The 27,222-nt window shown below is 36.9% G+C and overlaps 1 protein-coding gene across 7 annotated transcripts in view; it reads left to right on the top strand.

The window, feature by feature from the left end:
- Positions 1–27,222, top strand: part of PLXDC2 (plexin domain containing 2) — a 468,973-nt gene that overhangs the window by 413,805 nt on the left and 27,946 nt on the right. The window contains exon 16 of one of the 7 annotated variants that reach the window (XM_058181932.1): positions 22,677–23,054. The exons of the other annotated variants lie outside the window; for them this stretch is intronic. Coding sequence (XP_058037915.1) covers positions 22,677–22,708 — 32 coding nt within the window. The 3' untranslated portion in view covers positions 22,709–23,054. Of the gene's footprint in view, positions 1–22,676; positions 23,055–27,222 lie in introns of those variants that run through there. 7 annotated transcript variants of the gene reach the window in all.

The following is a 27,222-nucleotide window of genomic DNA, read 5'->3' as shown; positions in this document are numbered from 1 at the left end:
TTTTTGTCTTTCTGTTTATCAGATAAATCTTTGTGCAATCATTCTGGTTTCTTCTTGGCTTATTTGTTTTTCTTTTTCAGTGGTATGGTGCTGAGATGGGCTTTTATGATCAAATTTTTCAGATTTGATTTTTAGGATTTTTATCCATGGAATTTTTCTTAGGTGCTATCTGAGTTTGTTAAAATCAGCCCTTTTAAAGTTTAAGACACTGGTTGTATTATGTTCTACCTTTTCCTGCTCTAGCTTTATACTAATAATTCTTTGTACTTCTGTTTTGTATTTTTATATTTTTAAGAAAATCGAGACCATAATCCAAATGTAAGTTCTTTATATGTTTATTGGATAGGTATAGATATCCAATAAACATATGAAGAATTTACCTTTGGATTATGGTCTTGATTTTCTTAAAAAATTAAAATACAAAAAATCTATATGGTTGCTAGGAATCAAAAACTATTGATGGCACATATAATCAATCAATCAATCAGTAGATACTATTACTAGCACTTTGTAATGCTTTTACTGTATGATTTTAATTTGATTAGGTTCTCTAATGAATTGCTGCAGGGTGATGGATGTATTCATTTTCTATGTTACATGTTGTTTTTCACATATAATGAAATAATACTTGATTGTTGTAATTAACCTTCATAACAAGATTTGTGTTCTAATTACAAAACTTTGTCTGTATACTAACTTTAGAATAACATTAGGTAGGGCCTAATAGTTTGATTAAACACTGACTCTACATTAACAGCAGTACCTAATCTTTATTTTTATTTTAAAATAAATAAATAAAATATTTTAGTTTTTTTTTTAGACATTCATATTCAAGTCAATCTGTATTCAATAATACAGGAGCCTAATATTAAGACATTAAATAGGGCCTAATAAAGTTTGATTAAACATTGACTCTACATTATCAGCATACATAATAAGTGGCAGGTTGAAAACATAAATAAAATATTTTAGATTTTTAAAAAACATTCATATCCAAGGCAATCTGTGTTTCATACAGGAGCCTTAAAAAAGTAAATATTTGCAGTGCAAAATATGGAGAAAGTGGCATTCTATGGAAATCTATAAGAATTTGAGTCAAATATCTAAACTTATCTCTGTAACCCAAACTGCCTAATTAATTGCTTGAATTCGAACATTTATGTGCCATTTTCTTGATGTAAGCAAATCCCCCATTCTAGATCCAGTGTATGTTTGGCCTGGATAAAAGAAGTCTGTCAGAAAATATGTTTGGCATCTGAAGAAAAAAGGACAAAATGAAAAAAAGAAAACAAAGATTGTTTCCAAGAAGACAGTGGAGTCATTTGTGCATACTTGTTAATGTCTTTGAATTAAAATATCTAAAAATAAATTCAATGAACATTATGGTAAATGCTTTTATTTTTATAGTAGTTTAGCATTGAATTCAAGTATCTAAAGGAAGGTCTGTGCAAAAAATGTTTTAGCAGAACCTGGGGGAGGGGGATTGCATTACTCAGGAAATTGGCTCAGATAAGTTATCACTCTATCATTCCATATTTTCATCTCCTTTGCCATACGTTTTCCTGTGACTAATGTCAACAAAACAAAAAACAAAACAATGAATGTTGACATTTTCTATTCAATAAAATTTGATTCTATTCTGAGATTAATTTCCTAAAATAGAGGGAGGGTCTTGATTTAGAATAGTATTCCATGTACGTAGTGTAGAAAATTAGCACCCATCCTTCTCCTAAAAGAATGAAATAGTCTAGGAAATATTTAAAAGGCAGAATATTTCCCCTAAAAGAGAAAGAGAAATCTTAAGGGTCACAGAAACTGAGCCCCAGCAGATATTTTTATGCCATTTTATCTACAAGACAAAAGACCTTCAGCTCCAGGGTGATAGGATTAGCCCTCATACAAGATCCAAACCAGGACAAAGCCATTAATCCATAATAGGAATTGCCCAAAGCCCCTTCATTACATCGCCCAGCAAGATTCAACCAAGCCTGGGACTCAAGACAACCTACAAAGTTACCCCTGCAATGCCCCATGAGTCTGACAACCAATCAGGATACATGCCCTTACACAGGATCAGAAAGGTCCAAGGTGGGGCCCAAGAGAGATTATAAATCTCTCTCCCTCCCTCCCTCCCTCACCATGTGGTCCTGTTCACCATTAAAACTATCCTTCCAAGCACTCTCCATGTTTCCAGTGTCTTTCCTACTTGCAACTGAACCCAGGTGGACATTTCTTCCAACAGTAGCTATATTAATTTTTGCGTTTTCTGTGTTTTTTGTTTGCCAATAAGATACAGAGGCTGAGGGACTTCTATGTCACACCTCAAGACTAGGTGTAAAGCATTTCGAAGGTTGTAGAGAGTGCTGTGGCGCGACAGCTACCCCAATACCTGGATGAATCCGTCTATCTAGACCCGTTCCAGTCCGGCTTCTGACCCGGATACAGCACGGAGACAGCTTTGGTCGCATTGGTGGATGATCTCTGGAGGGCCAGGGACAGGGGTTATTCCTCTGCCCTGGTCCTATTAGACCTCTCAGCGGCTTTTGATACCATCGACCATGGTATCTTGCTGCGCCGGTTGGGGGGATTGGGAGTGGGAGGCACCGTTTATCGGTGGTTCTCCTCCTATCTCTCTGACCGGTCACAGACGGTGTTGACAGGGGGGCAGAGGTCGACCGCGAGGTGCCTCACTTGTGGGGTGCCGCAGGGGTCGATTCTCTCGCCCCTTCTGTTCAACATCTATATGAAGCCGTTGGGTGAGATCATCAGTGGCTTCGGGGTGAGATACCAGCAGTACGCTGATGACACCCAGCTGTACTTTTCCACCCCGGGCCACCCCAATGAAGTTGTTGAAGTGCTGTCCCGGTGTTTGGAGGCCGTACGGGTCTGGATGGGGAGAAACAGGCTCAAGCTTAATCCCTCCAAGACGGAGTGGCTGTGGATGCCGGCATCCCGATCCAGTCAGCTGCAGCCGCAGCTGACTGTTGGAGGCGAGTTATTGGCCCCAAAGGATAGGGTGCGCAACTTAGGTGTCCTCCTGGATGAACGGCTGTCATTTGAAGATCATTTGACGGCCGTCTCCAGGAGGGCCTTCCACCAGGTTCGCCTGGTTCCGCAGTTGCGCCCCTTCCTTGATCGGGATGCCTTGTGCACAGTCACTCACGCGCTCGTTACCTCTCGCTTGGATTATTGTAATGCTCTCTACATGGGGCTCCCCTTGAGGTGCACTCGGAGGCTTCAGTTAGTCCAGAATGCAGCTGCGCGGGTGATAGAGGGAGCTACTTGTAGCTCCCACGTAACACCGCTCCTGCGCAGACTGCACTGGCTACCTGTGGCCTTTCGAGTGCACTTTAAGGTTTTGGTTACGACCTTTAAAGCGCTCCATGGCTTAGGGCCTGGGTACTTACGGGACCGCCTGCTGTTACCTCATGCCTCCCACCGACCCGTACGCTCTCACAGAGAGGGACTTCTCAGGGTGCCGTCCGCCAAGCAATGCCGGCTGGCGGCCCCCAGGGGAAGGTCCTTCTCTGTGGGGGCTCCCACACTCTGGAACGAGCTTCCCCCGGGTTTACGCCAAATACCTGATCTTCGGACCTTCCGCCGCGAACTGAAGACACATCTTTTCATTCGTGCGGGGCTGGCTTGAATTTTATTGGTTTTTTAAATTTCTTAAATTTTTAATATCAATTTTAAATGGGATTTTAGTTTTTTATATATTTTAAAGTTTCGGGCTAATTATAATAAGTTTTTTAATTTACATTTTAAATTGTACATTGTATTGTCTTTTTTACTTCTGCCTGTACACCGCCCTGAGTCCTTCGGGAGAAGGGCGGTATAAAAATCAAATAAAATAAATAATAAATAAATAAATAATTTCCTGCTGGTAGTAGTAACAATCAAGCAGGATGGTGGAGCCAGAGTATAAAGCTCTGGAAGAATTTGTGAAAAGGAGGTTGAGCTGTTTTGCACGTTGAGATTTCCCACTACACCTGGTAAAATAATTTCTATTTTTAATGTTTAGCAGAATACTGATTTATAATCCCACAAACACGCAAGGAATAGAATTGAAAATAAATCCACCTACTCACATAATCATTGCGCTTAAGACATAATATAACATTAGGACAAAACCATGATATTTTCTCAGTCTCCTGATATTGTTATCTTTCCAACATCATCACAATTTTTGCAGTCTTCATATCTGGCAACAATAACCACATTTAGATCCCTTATTAAGATAAGAATGATGGAGTTAAAAGTGAACAGTAAGATTATGGTTCTCCACTTTTTTATCACATTTTCTCATCTAATGATATGACAGTACAGTTGAAGCACATAGGATGCACATGATGCACATAGGAAAAACAAGCTCTTAGATTAAAAAAAAAGTAATTTTGGAGAAGAAAATAACTCAATGGCAAAGCACTTTTGTTTCCCTGTAAAATATGCCAAATTAGATCTTTATTTTCACCAGGAATGGCTTCAAAATACTCCCTTTTGAATCTTAGAAAGCAACAGACATTCTGAAGAGATACTACTAGGTAAAATGATTTTAAGTATACGCCAAAATTGTGCTTCAGTAATTCCTCATCAGAGTAGACAGATCTACCTAGGGGGAGGGGGCTGTTAATAGAAATTTATCTTGGGCTAAATATCTTCAGCATTTAATTCCTACTTCATTGAAGTAATGAAGAGGGTGCTTTATCAAATTTGCAGAATGCACAAAACTAAAAGAATATTGAATGTTCTTGCAAAGTTAAAATCATGGGGCCGAATAATAACACCTTGTCATTTAAAACAGGACACAAAATTTGTTCTAACAGAGCAGTCAATATGCAATGAAATGTTCAAGAGAAGTTATGAGCCCCATTTAACTGAATATGTTTGAAGAAAGCCATCTATAATATTCCTACACAAGTACAATGTTGGGTTCAAAGTCCTAAATCAGGGATGTCAAACTTTGGCAACTTTAAGACTACCAGAATTTCCCAACAAACATGAGGAAGTTAAATTATTATTCTAAAACTCTAAATTTAGAACCCTAAGCTTATTATTCTAAAACCAGTGCTCAGGCCTGGTAGAAAATTTTCTCATGAGACAATAAATGGTTGGTGTTGATGAGATAATATGTATTTCACTTTCAGAATATTTTAATGGAAAATACTTTAAAAATTAAAAACAAAACTTATATCCAAGGGCAGCAATGGTGAAGGAAGTTTGGCTCTAACTTTCAGATTCTTGGGGCACAGCAACTTGGCTAGAGATATGGAAAAGCAAAGCGGCTCAGTAATACAAAGAAATTCCTCTGGATTAGTTTTCAATAAATAATTTCTTTTACTTATCTGGGGCACACAGCTGAGTCACAGGATAGGTTTTAGCTTCCAAATTGTTGGCCAGGTTTTATAATTTTTCTGCCTTTCTTGTTAAATAATTTCCTTGTTAAATAAGATTCTTGCATGCAATCAAAATTCCCATAACATAAGCTTGGCCCACTGCACCAAACTATGAAACAAAACAGACAGAAATCTTTATTTGAGTATTACTGTCTGGTTCCTTTCCTCCAGCCTACCTAGGATGAAAAACTATTAAGAAATGCATGCACTGTTTTCAATATTTTCTTCTTTCCATTAGCAGTCTAATAAAATGAATTCCATTGGCTTGCTTCTACTATATCTTCAAGATATAAGACACATATCCCTGTAAAAATATAAGTATTAACTCTTTTTTATTATTATTCAAAAAGTTTTACAAAAATTTTTTCCCCTTTCTCCCCAACCCCCCTCCCTTCACTAATCCCCTCTCCCCTCCCCCCTGACTTCCCGGAACAAGCACAAGGTATAGTTAAAAATAAAACAAACATATGCTAAGAAAATTTTTCCCCAAAACTATTATACCAGTTTTCCCTCTCTAGCTCTGACTTCCTCCTAACATAACCAAAATCCTTCAAAAAAAATTAACAATTAACAGTAATAAGATATGTAAAGCAATAGAACAAATTAATCCTAAAGTATTTAAAACCAGCTAAAGCATAAAAATCCAATCCCATTCAGAGAATATCTCCCTTATAGCTTCTATAACCATATAATTTTTCCCCCAGGTCTTTCTTACATAAGATCTTTCGAGAATATTCTATTTAAAATTCAGTACAACACATTATAAAATTTCAATACAGAAAATTACAATATCTATTCAACTTTAGTCCTTCCTCGTCAAAATCCAGTATAAATCCAAATATCTAATCTTTTATGATAGATATAAAACATATAATCAACCCATTTTTTCCAGATCTTCCTCACATATTGTCTTTCAGGGACACTAATATTTTGTCTGTTAATATTTCAAAACAACCTTGTTTCAAGGATAATACTTTTGTCTCTTGCCATTTTTTTTGATGCATTAATTTCTGTTTTTCCTTCATTACTCCTTTTGAAAAGTCAGTCACAATATTTCCTAGTAGTTCCTTATGTCCAAGAATCCACAAATTACTGCCGTATATTTCATCAGTCCAAAAAGAGAACTCTTGGAAAGCATTAACCATGTGAGTTTTTTCGGTTCGGGAGACAGCCTCCTGTAGCACAAATTCAGGCATTTCATCCAAACTATTTAAAGAAAACTTCTTTACATCAACTTGTTTATTCACGATCATATCTTCATATTTATCCACTTTTGTTTGCATCTCCTCCATTCCATTTTCCAAGTCCTGATTACACTGGTTAATTTCCTCCAAGCTCTCATCCAAAACGTCCCCATTTTTTATCAATTCATATTTTTGAATAATTAAATACATTCTTTCTGTGTAATCCTGTATAAAGTCACGAATCCATTCTTCTGAAAGAACCTTCATGGCAAAGTTCTTGCTGAGAATCCCCTTATGAAATACTTAAACAACGTAATATAATCCAACAATCCACAGTCCAACACAATAAGATAAAATATCCATTCAGTTTCAATTTCGCAGCAAGGCTCCTTTCCTTTCCCTTCCCTTTATCGCTCTACTTTCAGTTGCTCTCAAACGCCATTTTAAACAGTTAAAGGAAGGGGGGGGGAATTCTCTTTTTAAAGAAGGTGGAAGTCAGAAAGTCAAAAATACTTGCAAACCAATAATTGTTCACTCATGCTTCTTCCGTCTGCTTATAGAAATCCACAAAAAGAAATCAATTGTTAGCAGAAGTGGACACCTTCCTCTTTTCCTGCTTTTGCAGAAGCGCACTGAATACTGGAGATTAAAGGAGGATTCAATGGGATTCGACCTTTCAGGACTTTGCATAACAAAAACAAAGCCCCTAGTGGAATCCATCACTCCCCCCCCTGCTCTTTCTCTCTGTTTCAACAGAGAGGGAAATTGAAGCCGGGAACAGCTGTTCGTTGCTGTTTTCACCGGCTTTTACCATATCCAGTGTGGAGTGCCATAAATTAGCACCCAGCGAGAAAGGTGGGCCAAGCGGAAGTCAAATATTAACTCTTAAAGATAACTTTTAAAATAAAAAAAATACTGGAAGGTCATAGGACATGTTTTATATTTTTTCAATGGAAAAGACAAAGTTCACAATAGGCAAGCAATAGTGTGCAGTTTTTCCTCACAAAGTTGGAGAAAATAATCTTTTACTTCTAAACATGCTAACCTTTCTTTAGGAAGTAACTATACGTTTGGGATTCCCTGTGTGTAAAATGGCAGGAAACTGCACACCAACTGTAAAAAAATAGGGGCTTCAAAAGGAGTAATATATAATCCTGATGCCATAGATATCCTACCAATGTGCCTTACTTTAAAAAAAAGACCAACAAAGAAAAATGTTGGGTTCAACATTGATTGTATTCATTTCTATCTTCCAACCCCAATATTCTTTCTTCTGGCCCTTAATACTAAGGAAATACCTTGTCTTAGAAAAAGTGTGAGTGGGCCTAGAACAACATCCACAAGTTGGATGGGAAATATTTGTGTGTATGTGTGTGTGTGTGAATTATATAAATATTATTTCATCTTTCATATTTACTAGTGTGATTCAATTTACTTAAAAAACCTACTAGAATTGCTTTTAACAGTAAGTAAAGACAAGGATTCAGAGGTCTTGCTAATGATAGCAACATTATGAAATTCCACCTCCACTCTCTTAATTCCACAAAACACAAATTCTCAGTCTGTACCAGAGGGGGGTTTCAGCAGGTTCTGACCAGTTCTGGAGAACCGGTAGCGGAAATTTTGAATAATTCGGAGAAACAGTAGTAAAAATTCTGGCTGTCCCCACCTCCCTCTATTCTCTGCCTCCTAAGTCCCAGCTAATCGGGATGAAATGGCGATTTTGCAGTAACCTTCCCCTGGAGTAGAGAGGGAATGGAGATTTTACAGTATCCTTCCCCTGCCATGCTTACCAAGCCATGCCATGCCCACAGAACCAGTAATAAAAAAAATTGAAACCCACCACTGGTCTGTACCTATTTCAGTTCAGTTGTTTCATATATAAAGTCTAGGGTATTTTACCAGCATACAAAACTTTAAAAGAAACAAACTTTAATAGTCAAGTGAAAAGAATACCATTCCAGAAAACTGAACTGAAAGGGATTAATGTTAGCCATTTCTTGACACATATTCTGTGGGATTGGGAGGTGGGGGGAAGGGGGGAATCCTCTTCTGCTATTCACTTTTGATTGGCAGCATAATTATGCAAATTGCCAGTTATTACCACAAATGGAACCAGTGAGTTCAGATTTATTTAATTTGCTTGCATCTGCCTATGTTCATAAAGCAGGTATTAGAAAAATGCTGAGCACAAATTGTAAAGTATTTGCAGGTGCTGTTCCATGTATTACATGGAAGAGAGGAAAAGAATAACAATAAAAGTGCAATAAAAATGCTCAATAACAATTGTGAACTGAAAACATATCCAGAAATGGTTGCACTAAACTTTTAAATATTGCACTTTTTAAACAAATAAATAAACAAAACCCAATATGGAGTTATAGTTTAAAGTTACATACATTCTAGCTCAGATTCACCAGGAAAATTTGCTCAAGGCTGTTAAACTATTTGTGGTAATTTAAGATAAATAACAAAGCATAAGACACAATAAGTACAGAGGAAGTACCTGGAACTAAGACGAATTTCCTGACAGTGTGAACTATTAAGCAATGAAACAACTTGCTACCCAGAGTTGGGGGTATCCCATCACTGGTGGTTTTCAAGAAAAGATGTACAATCATTTGTCCAGGATGGTATGTAGACTCTTACCTTGGGCAGGGGGTTGGACTAGAACACCTCCAAGGTCCCTTCCAGCCCTGTGATATTATGATAAAACACCAATTGGGCTAGATCTTAAATTGCATGACATTTACTTCCATATATTGGATGCATCATTTCTAACCACCAAATTGTTTTTCCATGGGGCAATAGTCCACTTTTTGTTGTGTTATTATTATATAAATGGATTAAAGCTAAAACAACCAAAGGGCATTCTCTTTGGAATATAATGTTTCAGAAGCTGTGGGAAATTCTGTGGATTTTTTAAAAACAATTCAAGATATATAAATAATGTAAATCTTTGCTTGATGTTTATATATATATATATCTCCTGATTTTGCATGCTTTCTTCCTCGTTTTTGCTAGTTAACATTTTTAAAAAATAAAAAAAATATTATTTGCTGATATTTAACAAAGAAATACCAAGCTCTGTTTTTGCTAGCTGGACTGAATGGCAAAGGTAATTCCTATGGATTTACTGGGAATCTACTGAATGCAAAGTAAACTGAAATTACTCACAGTAATTTTCCAACAACATGGAACAAGTTCCTCATTTCGGATTCTCTTCTTTCCCAAAATATGTGGGGAATGGAAAGCCTTGGTAGAAGCATCCAAGAATATGATGTGTTGGATGATATGAATTGTAAGCAATTTAAAATACATTTTGGAAGCAAATAAATATTTAATCAAATTCAGATTTTGGCCATTGTATGGCCAAATTTAATATAAGCGGTGGCTCTTCAACTTAAATATTAATATTTGCAGATATGCCCTTTCCAACCTAAAACCTTACAGAAATGTTTTGACAGCAACTCCCAAAATTTCCCGCTCATATAACCCAAAATAGACAGATACTCTCTATTGTCTCTGATCCGATCAAAAGATGCTCTCTAATATAGTATTTATCTTCAAGAGCAAGTGATATTGTCATTAATATCTAGTTTTTCTGGCTTCTTTTGAAATCTTATTTTCCTTCCTTTAGACAAAATCAGTTTACAAAGGAGCCTTGAAAATGTTCAGTTTATTAAATAATATCTCTTTTAGACTTGCAATAAGATTCCATTGACAGATATTCCTATGCATATCTTAGATAGGAACAATATTCGAACCCTTTTTGGTAAGGTTTGTTTTATTTAGCTTAAGAACTAATTTCAGTTTGCTTTCAATATTAGTTCAATAGAAAAGCTAGACCATTTCTTCTAATTTTCTTGACATTAATGGGGACTTCCCATGGGCTCCTGCCATCACTTTCTTATATTTATTGACAGTCTTTTAACTGTTTCTATACTTTTGTTTATGACTTGATTGCACCCTTAATAGGAAATTTCATAGATAGGCATTGCAAAAAATAATGTATTTACTAACTGTCAAATATTATTTTAAAAAGGCAGAAAGTAATTTAGGGAATATTAAAAAGAAGCCTACTGGTTTAAAAAAAGTCTATTGGAATTAAGCTTCCTGATATTATGCAATATCTAGATTAAAAATACAATTTTGAAGGAAAATTTTACAAAATGATAGCAATGCCATAAAGATTATTATTAGAAAGCATTTTATAAATGTGGCCTATAATACTGAAAAAAATCATAATAAATAATATATTATTAATCAATAATTTTAACAATAAAATCTAGTATTGAGACAGTGAGCATAAAGAAGCTGAACGTACTGAACTTTTTGCTTTTTAAATATAAAACAAAAAATTATTACTATTGGATATTGATAGAAATAGCAAAACAACCCATCCAGTTAAAAAGCATAAATATTATAACTATGTTAATTCTATTACACTGTCCCAGAAATGGGAGTACCTAACTGAACATGAATAGTACCTAACTGAATATGAGTAGAATAGGAGATTATACTATCTACTACTCTGGTGAAAATGGTAAACATTATCAAAATGGAGTAGCTATAATCGTAAACAATCTTGTAAATAAATGGATCAAGCCCTTTATTCCTGTTTCCAATAGAGTGATAATGATCCAAATAAATAGTACTCCAGTATATATGAATGTTATATAAGTTTATACTCCCACGGCTGACAGTAATGAGGAGGATTTAAAGAAGTTCTATGAACATACAAGCAGTGTACTAAGAACCCTAAAAAGTAATGGTATCACAATACTCATTGGGGGACTTCAGTGCAAAAGTGGGAGAAGGAAGTGATGCACCTGTAGTTGGAAATTTTGGCTTAGAAACTAGAAATGGTAGAGGTGACAGGTTTATAGACTTCTGCAAGGAACATAGGCAATATGTGATGAATAATTTTTTCAAGTTACCAAAAAGACACCTCTACACTTGGAGATCACCAGCAGATAAATGAAATAATATAGCAAGGAACCAAATTGACTATTTAAAATAAACAAAAAATTTAGAGTCAGTAAAATCAGTAAAAACATACCCAGGCGTAGATGTACTATCTGATCATAATCTACTACTTGCTGAAGTCCAGCTGAAACTAGAAAGGATGAAAAACCCGATCCTCCTAAACCAAGAATTGACAGTGACTTCATCATTAAACATGGAGATAAGATAAAAGAAGAACTAGAAATTCATTTAAAAGAAACCAACAACCTAAATAATAAAGATGTAGAAGTTAACTGGAATAAATTTAAAAATGCAATAGAAGTAACAAACTCAGAACAGAAATAGAAGACACAAGAAACAATAGTGGATGACAGATCAAATTCTGCATCTCATGGATGAAAGAAGCTCTTATAAAAATAAAAACAAAGAAAAAACAATGAATTGCAGAAAATAATTAGAAGAAAAAATCAATTGGCAAAAGAAAAGAAGTTTGCAAAGAGATGCAAAGAAATGGAAGAGCCAGAACGTATTCATGATAATTTCAACTTACACAAAAAAGTGAAAGAAGCAGCAGGCCTCTACAAAAAGAAAACCAACAATTTAGTTGACAAGGAGGGGAAAATTATCTTGGATGAGGATGAAAAGCTAAAAAGATTGAAGGAATATTTTGAAGAACTTTTTGAGGACACTAGGGATGATATTGATATGGGAAGTACACCAACTGGACCAAATATTATGGAGGAGGTTGAACATGCAATAAAAATAATAAAAACAAGAAAAGCCACAGGACTTGTGATATCCCTGTAGAATTTTTAAATTGCTGGAAGACAATGGGAAATTTTTTTTACTGCAGTTATACAATCAAATATATGAAACAGGAAAGATACCAAGTGATTGGCTAAAGTCAACTTTTGTGACAATCCCCCAAAAAATAAATGCAAAAGGGTGAACCGAATACGGAAGATATAAGCTTAATGAGTCATGCCCTGAAAATATTCCTGAGAATAATTCACACAATATACAACAAAATTGAGGAGCATCTAAGTAACACACAATTTGGTTTCAGAAACAATCTTTGTACACGAGATGCCCTATTCAGCATTCAAGTTCTTGTAAGGCATTGTAAAAATGTCCATCACAGTGTTTACATGTGCTTCATTGATTCTGAAAAAGGATTTGATAAAGTAAGGCACAACAAATATTACAAATCCTGAAACAAATGGGACTAGATGACAAAGATATTGGAATCATAAAGAATCCATATTGGCATCAGATAGCAAATGTGAGACTAGGCCGAAAATAATCAGATGATACAGAAATACGAAGAGGGGTCAGAAGGGCTGTATTCTGTCTCGGCTGTTGTTTAATATGTACTCTGAGTCCATTTTCAACAAAGCACTGGAAAACATTGATGCTGGCCTCGAAGTAAATGGTGTTTGGATCAACAAACACGTTGATGTAGCTTCTTGCATAGCTTCTTCTCCGGAAAGATTACACTACTACTAACCAGAGCATACAAAATATTTGCTAGACCAATTCTCAAATACAGCTCATCTGTCTGCATATTGGACAATAATACAATAGAGCGTGTCCAGAAATATTTTTCAAGAAATATTTCTCTGCTCACAACAAAATACCTTATGCCACCAGACTTGAAATTATGGGTTTAGAAAATTTAGAACTACACCGCCTTCAGTATGACTTGAGCATAGCTCATAAAATCATCTGCTACAATGTCCTTCCTGTCAATGACTTCAGCTTCAACCACAACAATACACGAGCACACAATAGATTCAAACTTAAAGTGAACTGCTCCAATCTCGATTGCAGAAAATATGACTTCAGTAACAGAGTTGTTAATGCCTGGAATGCACTACCAGCTTCTGTGGTCTCATCCCAAAGTCCCCAAAACTTTAACCTAAAACTGTCTACTGTTGACCTCACCCTATTCCTAAGAGGTCTGTAAGGGGCGTGCATAAGAGCACCAGCGTGCCTACCGTCCCTGTCCTAATGTTCCCTTTAATTGTATTCATTTTATGTATTCAATTCATATTTATACTTATATGTATTATTTAATGTGTATTCAACAAAACAAACAAACAAACAAACAATTAATTTAAGATATGCTGTTGATACAGTTCTGCTTGCCAGTAAGCATGAAGACCTTCAGTTCCTCATCAATACAGTAACAGAAATATCTGAAAAATACGGCTTGAAGCTTAAACACCTCAAAAACCAAGATTATGGTCATCAGCAAACAACCCATTAATTTACCATCAGTAAATTCGGGAAGTAATACCACTAGAAAAAGTCAAAAGGATCACTTACCTCGGTTCTAATTTAAAATGAAAGCTGGGCCTGATTACTGAAATAAAGACAAGGTAGAGAAAGCTCAAACAGCATTCTTCCAAATGAAAAAGGTCTTGACATAAGCCTAAAATTGAAAATCAGACTTGTTAGATGTTACATCTTTTCCATCTTGCTCTACAGAGTATAGAGTTGGTCTCTGACAGAAAGCCACTTGAAGAAACTAGAAGCATTAGAAATGTGGATTTATAGGTGGCTGTTATGTATAAATTGGGTTGACAAAATCAGAAATGAGGAGGTGATAAGCCGTCTGGGAAAGCAAAGTGAAATCATCAAAACCATTAAAAAGCAAAAGTTAGAATATTTTGGACATGTGATGCAACACCCAGAAAAATATGCCATACTTCACTTAATCCTCTAGGGAAAGATGGAAGGCAAATGAGGTCCAGGCAGTTGAAGAATATCATGGCTTTTGTTTGGACAAAACTCAGCAGCCTTTTTTGTGCAGCTGTTGATACAAATAGGATCGCCAACATCATTGCCAACATCCGATGATAGATATGGCACAAGAAAAGAAAAACTGAACATGGAATTGGAAAAGCTAACCAGCTTTGGACTTGTTTAATGCTTAGATGAGGTATCACCAGGAAATTCTAGAATTGAAAACAAGATTGGAAAGTTAAAAATAAATACATCTCAAGAAATAACATCAATGTACCCATGAAATCACCAGGAATCAAACTCATGAGAGCCTTTACCTTTTTATATTCACAGTTATTTTTTTTAAATACTGATCCTTACAAATAAACTCAGTTTATTCATATATTTAACACAGACTGCAAAGACTTCAACAATAAAGCTATTGTTTTCTTAAATCAAGACTTTAAATATACGATGCTATTTGCTAATAAGAAACCATAGGCTTTTAAATGGTTACATATCTCCTAATAGTTTCAGGATTATTCCTAAAAGAAATATAACTTGTTTAGTTAAAAGTTAATATATTCCAGAACAAAAATCCATTTCTAAAGTTTGTTATATTCCCAATAACAAGTTGTAATTAGCACCAAAGTTATGGGCATGGATTTCTTTCCAATAAATACAGGTTGTTCTGTTTCCCTGTCCCAATACTCCCAACAAAAAGTCAGTCAAAGGCCTTTTTTTCAAGTTTATTTACATTTGGCTGGATTCCTTCTGGCGCAGAGATGTTCTGACCACGTCTACCCACACGCCTGCCAAGTCTCTTGAGATAACTAGGAAATTATAGATAAGGCCAGAGTTACTCACAAATATATTCTTCCCTGCATTGAAACAGTTTGCCCGTGCAAATTCACTTCTTTGTCCAAGACAAAAGCCAGGAAGTTCCGCCTCCTGCTTTATAGCCCCTGTGGGTGTCACTCCGTGACTCATCATTCTTTGACTTTGTGCCAACGCCTCCTCTGCTGCACGCACCGGTCACATCTGTGCAGTGTTGCATCAAGCCAAGATTGTTCTTGGGGCGTTGCCAAATCAGAAGAAGGCCCAGGGGAATCAGGCCTTGCCAGTCCCTCCTCCTCCTCCTGGGTGGGTGCCAGGGAGGGAGAGGGCCCAGGGGAAGCAGGCCTTGCCAGTTCCTCCTCCTCACTCTCTGAATCATCCTCCTCCAGGAGTCCAAGTCTGGGAACCTGGGTCACAACACAGGTACCTATTTTGTTCAACGTTATTAGGACTATATTGTTAGGAATATAATTAAAGTATAATAAACCTTATTTCGTGGACAAAATGTTAGAAAGAACAAAAATATAAAAGCAGAATACTGCATAATTATTCTGTTTACAGATTATATGCTACATTTTTTTTCCTTGAAAAATCTGTACAACAAATATACAAAAATGGCAATTCAAATTAAATTCAATGCAGTTATAGGTTTAAGAGGTAATTTAAGTAAATTGATTTCAATATAGAATCACATAAATACAGTTTTTACAGAAGTTAATGGACTTTATATTGGACTTTACATCAGTCCAAAGAACTTAAAGATAATTCATAGGTCACTTTTCCTCAGTTAATACTATGTTGTGTAATTTTAAGCTTTCTGACTTGGATTAGTGGAAATGAAAGCCAATCAACACACATTCTTTGACAAAGTGACAAAATTAATAGACCAGAGGATTATGCTGTCGATATAATTTACTTGGACTTCAGTAAAGCATTTGATAAAGTAGACTATAACCTACTATTAGATAAAGTAGAAAAATGTGGGTTAGACAGCACCACCACCAGATGGATTCGTAACTGGCTGACCAACCGCACTCAACGTGTAGTCCTCAACGGAACTACATCCACATGGAGGGAAGTATGCAGTGGAATACCCCAAGGCTCTGTTTTAGGCCCAGTACTCTTCAACATCTTCATCAATGACTTGGACGAGGGGATAGATGGGGAACTCATCAAATTTGCAGATGACACCAAGCTGGCAGGAATAGCCAACACTCCAGAAGATAGGCTCAAGTTACAGAAGGATCTTGACAGACTTGAACATTGGGCGCTATTTAACAAAATGAAATTCAACAGTGAAAAAAGTAAGGTTCTACATTTAGGCAAAAAAACCAAAATCCACAGGTACCGTATATTTGGTACCTTGCTCAATAGTAGTACCTTGTGAGAGGGATCGTGGAGTCCTAGTAGATAACCATTTAGATATGAGCCAGCAGTGTGCAGCAGCTGCTAAAAAAGCCAACACAATTCTGGGCTGCGTAAACAGAGGGATAGAATCAAGATCACGTGAAGTGCTAGTACCACTTTATAATGCCTTGGTAAGGCCACACTTGGAATATTGCATCCAGTTTTGGTCGCCGCGATGTAAAAAAGATGTTGAGACTCTAGAAAGAGTGCAGAGAAGAGCAACAAAGATGATTAGGGGACTGGAGGCTAAAACATATAAAGAACGGTTGCAGGAACTGGGAATGTCGAGTTTAATAAAAAGAAGGACTAGGGAAGACATGATAGCAGTGTTCCAATATCTCAGGGGTTGCCACAAAGAAGAGGGAGTCGGGCTGTTCTCCAAAGCACCTGAGGGTAGAACAAGAAGCAATGGGTGGAAACTGATCAAGGAAAGAAGCAACTTAGAACTAAGGAGAAATTTCCTGACAGTTAGAACAATTAATAAGTGGAAACACTTGCCTGCAGAAGTTGTGAATGCTCCAACACTGGAAATTTTTAAGAAAAAGTTGGATAACCATCTGTCTGAAATGGTGTAGGGTTTCCTGCCTGGGCAGGGGGTTGGACTAGAAGGCCTCCAAGGTCCCTTCCAACTCTGTTGTTGTTATTTTTTTTAAATGCTGGTAACAAATGCAATCCTTTTGTTCAAAGGGTTTTTATTTTTCAAGAAATAGGGGAAACTATTAATTCAAGAATCCTGTAGAAGGTTTATTTATTTATTTATTTATTTTGTCACACAGTATATATAAGCATAAGCATGAAATAATTATACAATATATAAGCATATATATGAGTATGAGTATGTAATATGTATATTAATTGGATATAACAAAAGGAAACAATAGGACAGGAATGGTTTGTGGTCTTATGCACACCCCTTACAGACCTTTTAGGAATGGGGTTAGGTCAATAAATTATTGCCCATACTTTCTAAGGAATCTAAATGGATGCAAGATAAACAATGAAATCAGTTCTTATTATTACCTGCCAAATTGCTTATCACAACATAATGAGAAAACTGAAGATCATATGAACCAATAATATTTAAAATGGTTCTGACAAATAACAGCAAAAAACAAGTCAGAATTGTCTGCTCTGCTCCGTTGTTGTTGTTTTTTTGTTGTTTTTTTGTTGCTGTGGTTGTTTTTTGTTTTTTGTTTTGCAAGCAAGGAACAGAATATGCTTTTGTGATACCCAAGCATATGTAGTGATGCTATTATATAAGCTGGATAGGCTTTAGTGGGAAACAACTTGCCCAAGAGCGCCCACCCCCCACCCCCATCCAGGTAAAATAATAGGATGGGTCCAAACTGAACTTGGAAGAAAAAATTAAGTTGTTCACTGGTTAGTAAGTGTAAAAGGAGAAAAGGAATTGAAAGATGAATCTGTTGAAGCCATTTTTCAAATGAATTTTACTCATTCCTATCCAGAAGAAGTGTCAGACTAAAAATTCTATTAGAAGAGCAGTGGATAATTAGCAGTCTTAGAGTTGCATAGAGTTCTTGGTGAATTTCAGTACCTTCAGTCTATCTTATGGTAGAGGTACTTCAGAATTTAGTAAGCACAACTAAACTATTCCTTGACCTGCAACAGATTGGGGAAGGGAGGGAGAAAGAGAGTAGAGAGTGTATCAGCAATTGGAAAAAAGGTTTCACAGTATGCATAAAATCTTAGTGTCTAAATCTAAGCCCCAATATAGAAGCATGGTGAAAAAAATAATAATAGAAAAGAAGTCATTTTCTTCATATAGATTCAATTGAGCAAACACTATTTAAATTTTGTTTTTACAAAATGCTCAAATCTATTTTCTGGGCAGACAAAAACATGCATAGTGATGAACAGAAGTAATAGATTTCTTTTCTTAAAATATTTAAAAGAGCTATTTGATTTCAATTGATACTTTGATTTTCCTATCAATCAACACACAAAGAAGAAAGGAAAGGAGAAAGCCTTATTGCTCATCTTCTATTTTTATTCTTACATACATGGTAGAAAAATGATTGAAATAGTATGTGGAAAGAAAAAAGTGATGACCTAAAACTAGCCCTTCTGGTATACTTCAAAAAACAGGAAACTAGTTTACAAGATATATTTAACTGCAACCATTTTCTCAGAAAGTTTATTTGCTGGGTCATTCAAGGACACCAGTAGCAATGAATATGCTGTATTGGCAGCAATCAACACTGTGATCAGGAAAGCAGGACAACGTTACAGAAAAAGTGTATTAAAAGAGGAAACAGATTGTATTGCAAGCAAATCAGTCTCTTTCATCTATCCTTAATACAGAATATGACATGCACTTAAAATGATTTTTCAGAAAAGAAATATGAGCAACAAAAGAAAATAGCATTGATGTTGATTCTAATTCTTATAGAAAAACTAAGATAAGCAAATTACCGGATCCAGATGGTATTTATTTACACACACACACACATACACACACGATATATACTTTAACATTATCTTTAGAGACAGAAAACTGTACAGTGGCCAATGATATTAAAGATATATTTGGAAGGTAATTGGTCTAACATCTGTTTCGATAAATTAATGGAAATTTTTATTAAAGATAATTTTCAAGCATATAAATGAACAACTGTTGCTGAAGAATGTTCAGCATAGCTTCATCAAAAATAAGTCTCTCTCTAAGTGTTTAATAAGTAGGGGGCAAGGTCTGATCCAAAAGATATGAAGATCTGACTACTTAGACTGTCACCAAGCTTTTATCAGAGCTAAACTGGCAGTTCGAACATAAAAGAAAGGGCCCTTTATGGTTTACAAGCTGTTTGAAGAACAGATGAATAAAGAATAGAAAATGAGTCCTTACAATGGAAGAGTATAAAACATGGCATTCGCCCAAAGATTGAATTTGTATGTGTGCTTTTTTAAAAAAATTTTTTAGCATTTTTAAGCTTATTTTAATAAGAACAATGGTTAAAATTATTTATAATGCACAGGGAAACTGTAAATAGAATTTAAAAGTACAAACAAACAGCCATCCACATTAATAGGAATGAGGAAATAACAGAAACCCTATTTTACCTTATTCAGTCCAAAATTCTTACAATGTTATCCCCAATTTTTTTTTTCAAAATGCAATTCGAATTTCTTAATTTTTTTCCTTGAAAATATTTCACTTCTCATTCAAGAAGCTTCTTCAGTTCTGGCTGAATAATGGGGAATGGAAGGATTACATTCGTTATCAGTCATCTGGTCGTTTGCATTCTGAAGGTTGGTTGTCAGCTTTCAGAGTGTATTAGCTTTCACTCAGAAAATGAAAAGGCCAATTCCATTTTAACAATCATTAAGAGAACTACTAAAAAAATTACGGATTTCCTGTACAATCTTCTGCTTATGTAAACAGAATAAATATGTGCATATTATACAGCAATTTAGTGAAATGTATCATTTCCAATCATCTGAAATTCTAGTGATATACGTTTTGCTTTCCAAACCACACTTGCCTTTAAGGTATCAGGTACAAAAGAACAGAAGTTCTCTCCTTTTTCATGGTAAACTTGACTTTAGAAATGCTTCCCTCATTTTAGTTAGAGGTGCTATGTTCTGTACATAGACAAGGAAGCTGACCCTAAAATCCAGGATTTTCTTCAAAATAATGAGTTAAAGTTAAAAAATCTCTCTTCCTTTTCTCTCCCATGAAATTAGTTCACAGTTCAGTTTCTGTGCCCTTATGATACAGCTGAGCTGAATTCTTCCTTTACTTGTTTTTCTGATGCCTCAGAAAATAACTAATTCTACAAATTGGTGAGTTCACCCAAAAACCAAAATGAAAAGCACTGACTCTGAAGATTGAAAAGATATTTGAGTATTTGATATTTAACTGTCATTCTTTATCCATTACTATTAGATTATCAGAAGATGCTATATTTGCTATCGAAGTATCAACCAAACATTTTTTTACAAAGATTGTTTGATTGATAATATTATCGCAATGATTAGAGTTACAAATTTTGTATTTATAGCAGTCAAAGGCAGTTTGGAATAAATTCAGTTGCTTATCACCTCAAAGTGAATCTACAACCAAACATCCCAAGATACACTCTCAGGAATCCTTAGGGGGAAAATAATGTTTTCCAGAGACTATGAAAGACAAAATAGGTTCCATGTGGAAGTGGTTGTACTGAAAAATGATTGCTTGTTTTGGAGGAAGAACATTTTGAAGGAAGAACAATATTGGGACAACTCCCACATCATATCTGACTAGAGATGATCCAGACAGAGGAATTTGGTTCAAAGAAATTTGGTTGAAATACTTAAAATAAAATCTTAAATTTCTTAACAGGACATTGTGTTTAGAATAGAATAGACAGAATGGAATACTTGATTTGCCAAGTGTGATTGGACACACAAGGAATTTGGTTTTGGTGCATATGCTGTCAGTGCACATAAAAAGAAAAGATACATTTGTCAATAATCATAAGGTACAACACTTAATAATAGTCATCGGGTACAAATAAGCAATCGAATCATACTAGGAAACAATCAATATAAATCGTAAGGATACAGCAATAAGTTAGTCATAAGTGGGAGGAGATGGGTGATAGGAATGATGAGAATAGTAATAGTAATAGTAATGTAGTAATAGTAATAGTCATGTTTATGCAAACTAAAATGGTCAATTTCATAAAATCTGCAAACCTGAATTTTAGCAAGATGTAAAAGAATGAGTTTAATCTGCATGTAGACATTACAATGGCAGAAAGGAGAAAGCTAAGAGAATGAAACCGTGTTAATATTTAATTGCAAAAGGGCACCTTGTACAAATATATTGCAAACATTTCAAACCAAAAAAGAAAAGGAAGTTGCTATGACTCAACTTTCAGACTTTTTTAGTAATACAAATGGCATATACAAATATTTTCTTCTTATATACCAATTCTTTTGGCCACTTCAGTGTTGCAGAGAAGCAATGATCACACAAAACTGGATATTCATTAGGAAATTGATACATCATGTGTCAGATTATTGTGCATTTTCATTTGTAAGAGAAAAGAATAAGAAAGAAAAATAATTAAATCCACCCTACTTGTGTTATATTTTAGGAAGGACTGAAGTAATAAGATCAGAATAATTTTTTTGGGTACAAGGAAAGAATACAGCATTCTTAAAAATCTACTACAGAATAATAATAAAGACCTGTTGTTCTTTAGCAAGCCATAGTGCTTACAGGGATACATTTCTTTGAAAAAATCTTAACCTTAGAGTTAGATCCAGCTAGATCAATGCTGAGGCAAAAGATCTTAAATATAGAAGGTGAAACAAAAATTGCTGCTTTCTCACACAATGGAATTGCAAATAACCAAATCAATTAATGTCTAAACTAGCCCCATTTTTATATCATATCACAGTTCCCAAATTTATGATATTTTATCCATAGCTTGATTTAATATTCTCTCCACAATTGTCCTGGAAGGGAAATATAGGAAAACCCTATATGAAACCCAATATTGTACTGCTCCTGTACTGCTCCTGTAATTCAGGTACCATAGAAACCACAGCCTATGTTTTTCTGTTTTGCCAGTTCTACGGGGACATTCATCATCAGTTGATTACCCTACTTTTATTCAAATATCCAAGGCACTTGATAGCTTTTATCTGAGCTATCTGTTAAATAATCAAGATAAATTCATTTCTCTAAAAGTAGCAAAATTTTGCTAAATTATGTGTAATCTTCAAGCGTAAGTGGTTCCTGATAGCTCTAATTGCTAGGACTAGTTTTGTGTTGCTCATTTTATTGATTGTATTTTTAATGGTCGATGAATGAAATGAATTTCTCTCTGTCAGAATTTTAAGCAAGATGTAAACCTTTCAGATAGTTTTTAAAAACTATTTAGATGGCAAATCTATTGATCATGAAAACACTTTTGAGATAACTATTGGAATTATAAAATCCATATGCCACTGAATGTAAAATGGGCATATTAGACCTGGTAAGTCTGCCCATTGCCATCTTAATTGGTAGCACATCAGTTTGGACCACAAGAAAAATCTCCTGTGTGGGGAATGTAAGATTAAATGAAGAAATATTTAGTGATAGTCGTAGAGGTGATGTTAAAAATTGTCCTGTTAGACGAATGAAAACTCTGGTTCTGTTGTGACCCAGGTTCCTGGACTCAGACTCCTGGACTCGGATGATTCAGAAAGTGAGGGAGAAGACCTGGCAAGGCCTGCTTCTCCTGGGCCCTCTCCCTCCTTGGCACCCACCCAAAGGGAGGAGGAGGAGCCGGCAAGGCCTGATTCTCCCGGGCCTTCTTCTGATTTGGCAACGCCCCAAGAACAGTTTTGGCTTGATGCAAGACTGCACAGACGTGAACGGCGGGCGCAGCAAAGGAGGCATTGGGACAAAGCCAAAGAATGATGAGTCATGCAGTGATATCTATGGACACTATAAAAGCAGTAGGCGGAACTTCCTGGCTTTTTGTCTTGGACAAAGCAGTGAATATGCACGGGCAAACTGTATCAATGGAGGGAAGAATATATTGGTGAGTAACTCTGGCCTCATCTATAATTTCCTAATTATCTCCAGAGACTTGGCGGCCTATGGGTAGACGTGGCCAGAACATTTATCTATGTAAATAAATTAGAAAAGGAGGCCTTTGATTGACTCTTTGTTGGAAGTATTGGGGGAGGGAAACAGAACAGGTTTTAACATTTTTTTAATATCTTGATCCCAAATCTAATTAAATTCAGCCAAGATTTTTGGGTTCTTATCTTCCCCAAAAGGACCAATTAAACATGATCTATTACAGGGGTCTCCAACCATGGCAACTTTAAGACTGTGGACTTCAACTCCAGAGTTCCTCAGCCAACAGCCGCGGTGTGGCTCAGGCTGTAAAATAGCCTGTTATTAAACACAGCTGCCTGCAATTACTGCAGGCTCGAGTCCCACCAGGCCCAAGGTTGACTCAGCCTTCCATCCTTTATAAGGTAGGTAAAATGAGGACCCAGATTGTTGGGGGGGCAATAAGTTGACTTTGTATATAAATATACAAATAGGATGAGACTACTGCCTTACACAATGTAAGCCGCCCTGAGTCTTCGGAGAAGGGCAGGATATAAATGTAAATAAATAAAAAAACAAAAGAACTCTGGGAGTTGAAGTCCACAAGTTTTAAAATTGCCAAGGTTGGAAACCGCTTATCTAGTATACAGGGGCTTTTCTATTCCAACAATGCCTATTTTTGATCCTGATAAAACCTTTGGGAAAACAATACATCAACAAATAACAAAGCTTTCTTTAGCAGAAGGGTCTTTTCCATTACCACCAATCACATTTTTCTGGAAGAACACAGAGAAATCAAATCTGCCAGCACTTGCTACCTTTTCATGTATTTTACCAGTGATAAGAGAAATACACGGAGTTAGTTTTATTAGCATTGTTTGTAGCTGTAGCACATTGAAAGGTGATACCGTTCCCATTATATTTCAGTGGTGACTTCAGCGAGGTGGTGGCTTTTGTACGTTTCCCACTGACAATAGAAAATGTCAGGCACAGAGAACTTTTGAAAAGGAAGCTGCAAAGCAGAGTCAGTCAGCAACTGAAAAAAGTGCATGACTCGAGAATTTTTGTGAGCTGTTTCAGTTGCCTTGCCTGAATATAAATCAGTTCCATGAAAATGGCATCAGTTTCTAGGAGCATAGAAATGGACATATCTGTCTACTCAAGTATTATCCCAACTAAAGCATCCTTACAGGTGGTTGGAATCTGGGGGGAGGGAAGGGGGTGGCTCTGCTTCAGTGCATTTCAGATATGGCAGAGCCATCATCTCATAAGGAAATTGCCTCCACCATAAAACTGCTTCTGTTCCTGAAAGCCAAAAGGTGTCATGACCTAGAAATTCCGATAGAGACAGATTTAATGGAAGGCATCAGGTAATGGAATGATGAATTAGGATCACATAAGGCATGACAATCAGTCCTTCCTTTTCATTCAGTACCCTCCAATTCAAATATGAATCAGCAGTAATAGTGATTATCCATCAAAGGCAAGAAAATGTATGAGGATAACTTGAATTATTTTCCTTCCTTATTATTCCTTCTAGAATAACAAAAAGAAGTTTTAAGGGCAGCAGATGCCCTTGGACTTGAATTGTTCACTCCCAGTTTACAGGGAATTCGCTATTTTTCTGCCTCTGTTTCCACCTAAATTGGAATAATGTTTCTCATATGGATATAAAGAGATCCAGCATGGCCTATGCATTCACTATAGCATGGATCAAAGGTCTTAAAAAGCCATGAATCTGAGTCTAAAGCAATGTTTGTCAAACTTAGCAGCTGTAAAGTCTGGCTGATGAATTCTGGGAATTGAAGTCTGTGGGTAACTTAAAGTTGTCAAGATTGACAAACAAATATTGGCCTAGAGGAAGGAGCTTGTAGATACACCATGGTAGTGCAATCGTATCATTGATGAAGTCTCCATTTACATTAATCACATGGCTTTTCAAGAAAGAGAAGACATGCTCAAACTTTGTGGAAGCTAACTGTAAATGTGAAATGTATGATCATTTATAAAAGCTTTTTTTTCCCCCAGTGCCTGAAGGGTTTATACTGAAAATACAAAAGATGCATTGAAGCAATGTGATTTTATGCATCCTGATGATATCTTGTTATTTAACTAAGAAAGAACATAGACTAACTTTAAAGAAAAAAGAATAAATTGCCTTGGGAACTCTTTTATTAGCATGCGGTTTGCAGCAATCACCTGTCTTCATTTTTAAGTTGTGATACTTCAAATGAAGGAATAAGAAAGAAAAAGAAAGTGACATGTTTCTGGAAATACAGCATTTGTCACATATAGATTAGAAAGAGAATATCAATCACTTTGGGCTGTTTGAGAGCTGATAAAACCTTTCTACCTCAAGAAAAATGATGGAATAGAACACTGGTGGGCCTATAAAAAAACACTAAAGCCCAACAAAAACATAGGAAAGAACAATGCAGATAATGCTCACTTATTGAGTGCCTCGTTTAGTAACTGTTCCAAGTTGCAGTAATGTAAATGGTGTAAAAATGGTGTGAGATGAGTCTTTACATTTACAATCATTTCAGCATCGCATGGTAATGTAATCATTATCTGAGTGTTTTCCAATTGGCTTATGACAAGCAGAGCTAATGAAGAATGCAGAAAAAGAATCACAAGTTGCAGTCATGTAATCTCTCATTTATAAACATAGTGATTTGTTTAGTCACACACACCCCGGCCCGTTAGAACATCTGCTCGGCGGTCGCGGGTGAGGTCTTTGGGCCTCTTGGGACCCGCTGCTACCGCGTACAGAGCCGGAGAAGGGGCGAGCGGTGAAGGACGGTGGCCATGTTGAGACGCATGAGTGAGGCGGCGTTCCGGCCGGCCGATGTTTCTGGAGTGTTCCCCCCTACCGCAAGGTTAACCGCGGCGCTTTCGGCGTTCTGGATCCTCTGGGAGCGGCTCGGACTTGCCTGGAGGGGCGTGGGAGGTGATGAAGACGGCCCCTTGGATGGCATTTCCAGGTACCCTCGGAGGACGGAGCCGGAGGCGAGAGGGACGTCGGAGGCGTTGTGGTTCCTGTTCGACGTGTCTCCCCTGCCACAATGTGTACTGTGACCTTTTCTGGTTTCTGGGATTTTTGGGACTCCTGTAGTCTCTCCTGGTCCCATTGGGGAATTGTTTTTGGGAGACAATGGGAGATCCGTTTGGGAGACAATGACGGACAGTGATGGAGGCGACGGAAGCGCCACCCATTTCCCCATGGGACTCGGACTTTATTGAACAGAGCAGTTGTGTTTTATGTCCTGGCTGGTTTAAGACGGTTTAAGATCTTAGTCTGTTAATTTACCAGGATATCATGGATTTTACATCTTGCCGTGAAGACTGCCTGTTCTACCTTTTCCAACTTTTACCGGGTCCCGGATGACCATCTTAGGATAACATCTCAGCCAATAAAGGAGACAGACCCATCTATCTGCCGATGCCATGCGATATTCGCCACACGAACTCTTGCGCCTGCGAGGCTCCCCCGCCTCGCAGGAATAGCCCTCCATATTACCGAGGGCCGGTCTTATTGACGGGTTTTGGGACCCAGAGAGGTGGCATCTTTGGGGTTTTTTAAATAGGGGTTTTTTAAAGGGGGGGAGGGTAAGGACAAGTGATGGGGGAAACCAGTCGGGGAGGGGTCCAGTTCCTGCGTCTGCTTACGGCATTATTCCAACTGGTCCTGTTGTGTCTTGTCCGCTCTCACCGCAGCCGGGGTCTGCTTATCTGCTCCCGAACATGGAGGCCCCAGCCCTGGCTCCATGCCCAAGCAGGCTGCAGAGGAGGGAGCATCCCCCGGCCCCAGCCCTGGCTCCATGCCCAGGCAAACGGAGCAGCTAGACCCCTCCCCCTCCTCCACAGCATGTGAGCCTGAGGAAAGTTTACTTCCAACAGCTGATTGGAGTGACCCTCGCATCAGAAGATTGGATAGGCGGAGGCAACAGAAGGAAGGGAGGGGCAGGCCTTAATGAGTGCTGAGTCATGGAGCCACACCCCATGGCCTATATAAAGGATCTGCTTTCTGGCAGTCTCTGAGTCAGGCAAAGTCGAACTTATCTTGCTGAAGTCACTTACTGGTCTCCTGCCTGCTCTGAGGACTTTGCTAGGACTTTGGGCAGAGCTGCAGAGGCAAGCCTGATTC

This window comes from Ahaetulla prasina, chromosome 4, assembly GCF_028640845.1.
Source record: "Ahaetulla prasina isolate Xishuangbanna chromosome 4, ASM2864084v1, whole genome shotgun sequence".
Taxonomy (NCBI): Eukaryota; Metazoa; Chordata; class Lepidosauria; order Squamata; family Colubridae; genus Ahaetulla; species Ahaetulla prasina.
Note: the sequence above shows the minus strand (reverse complement) of the source record. Positions and strands in the feature narration are given on the sequence as shown.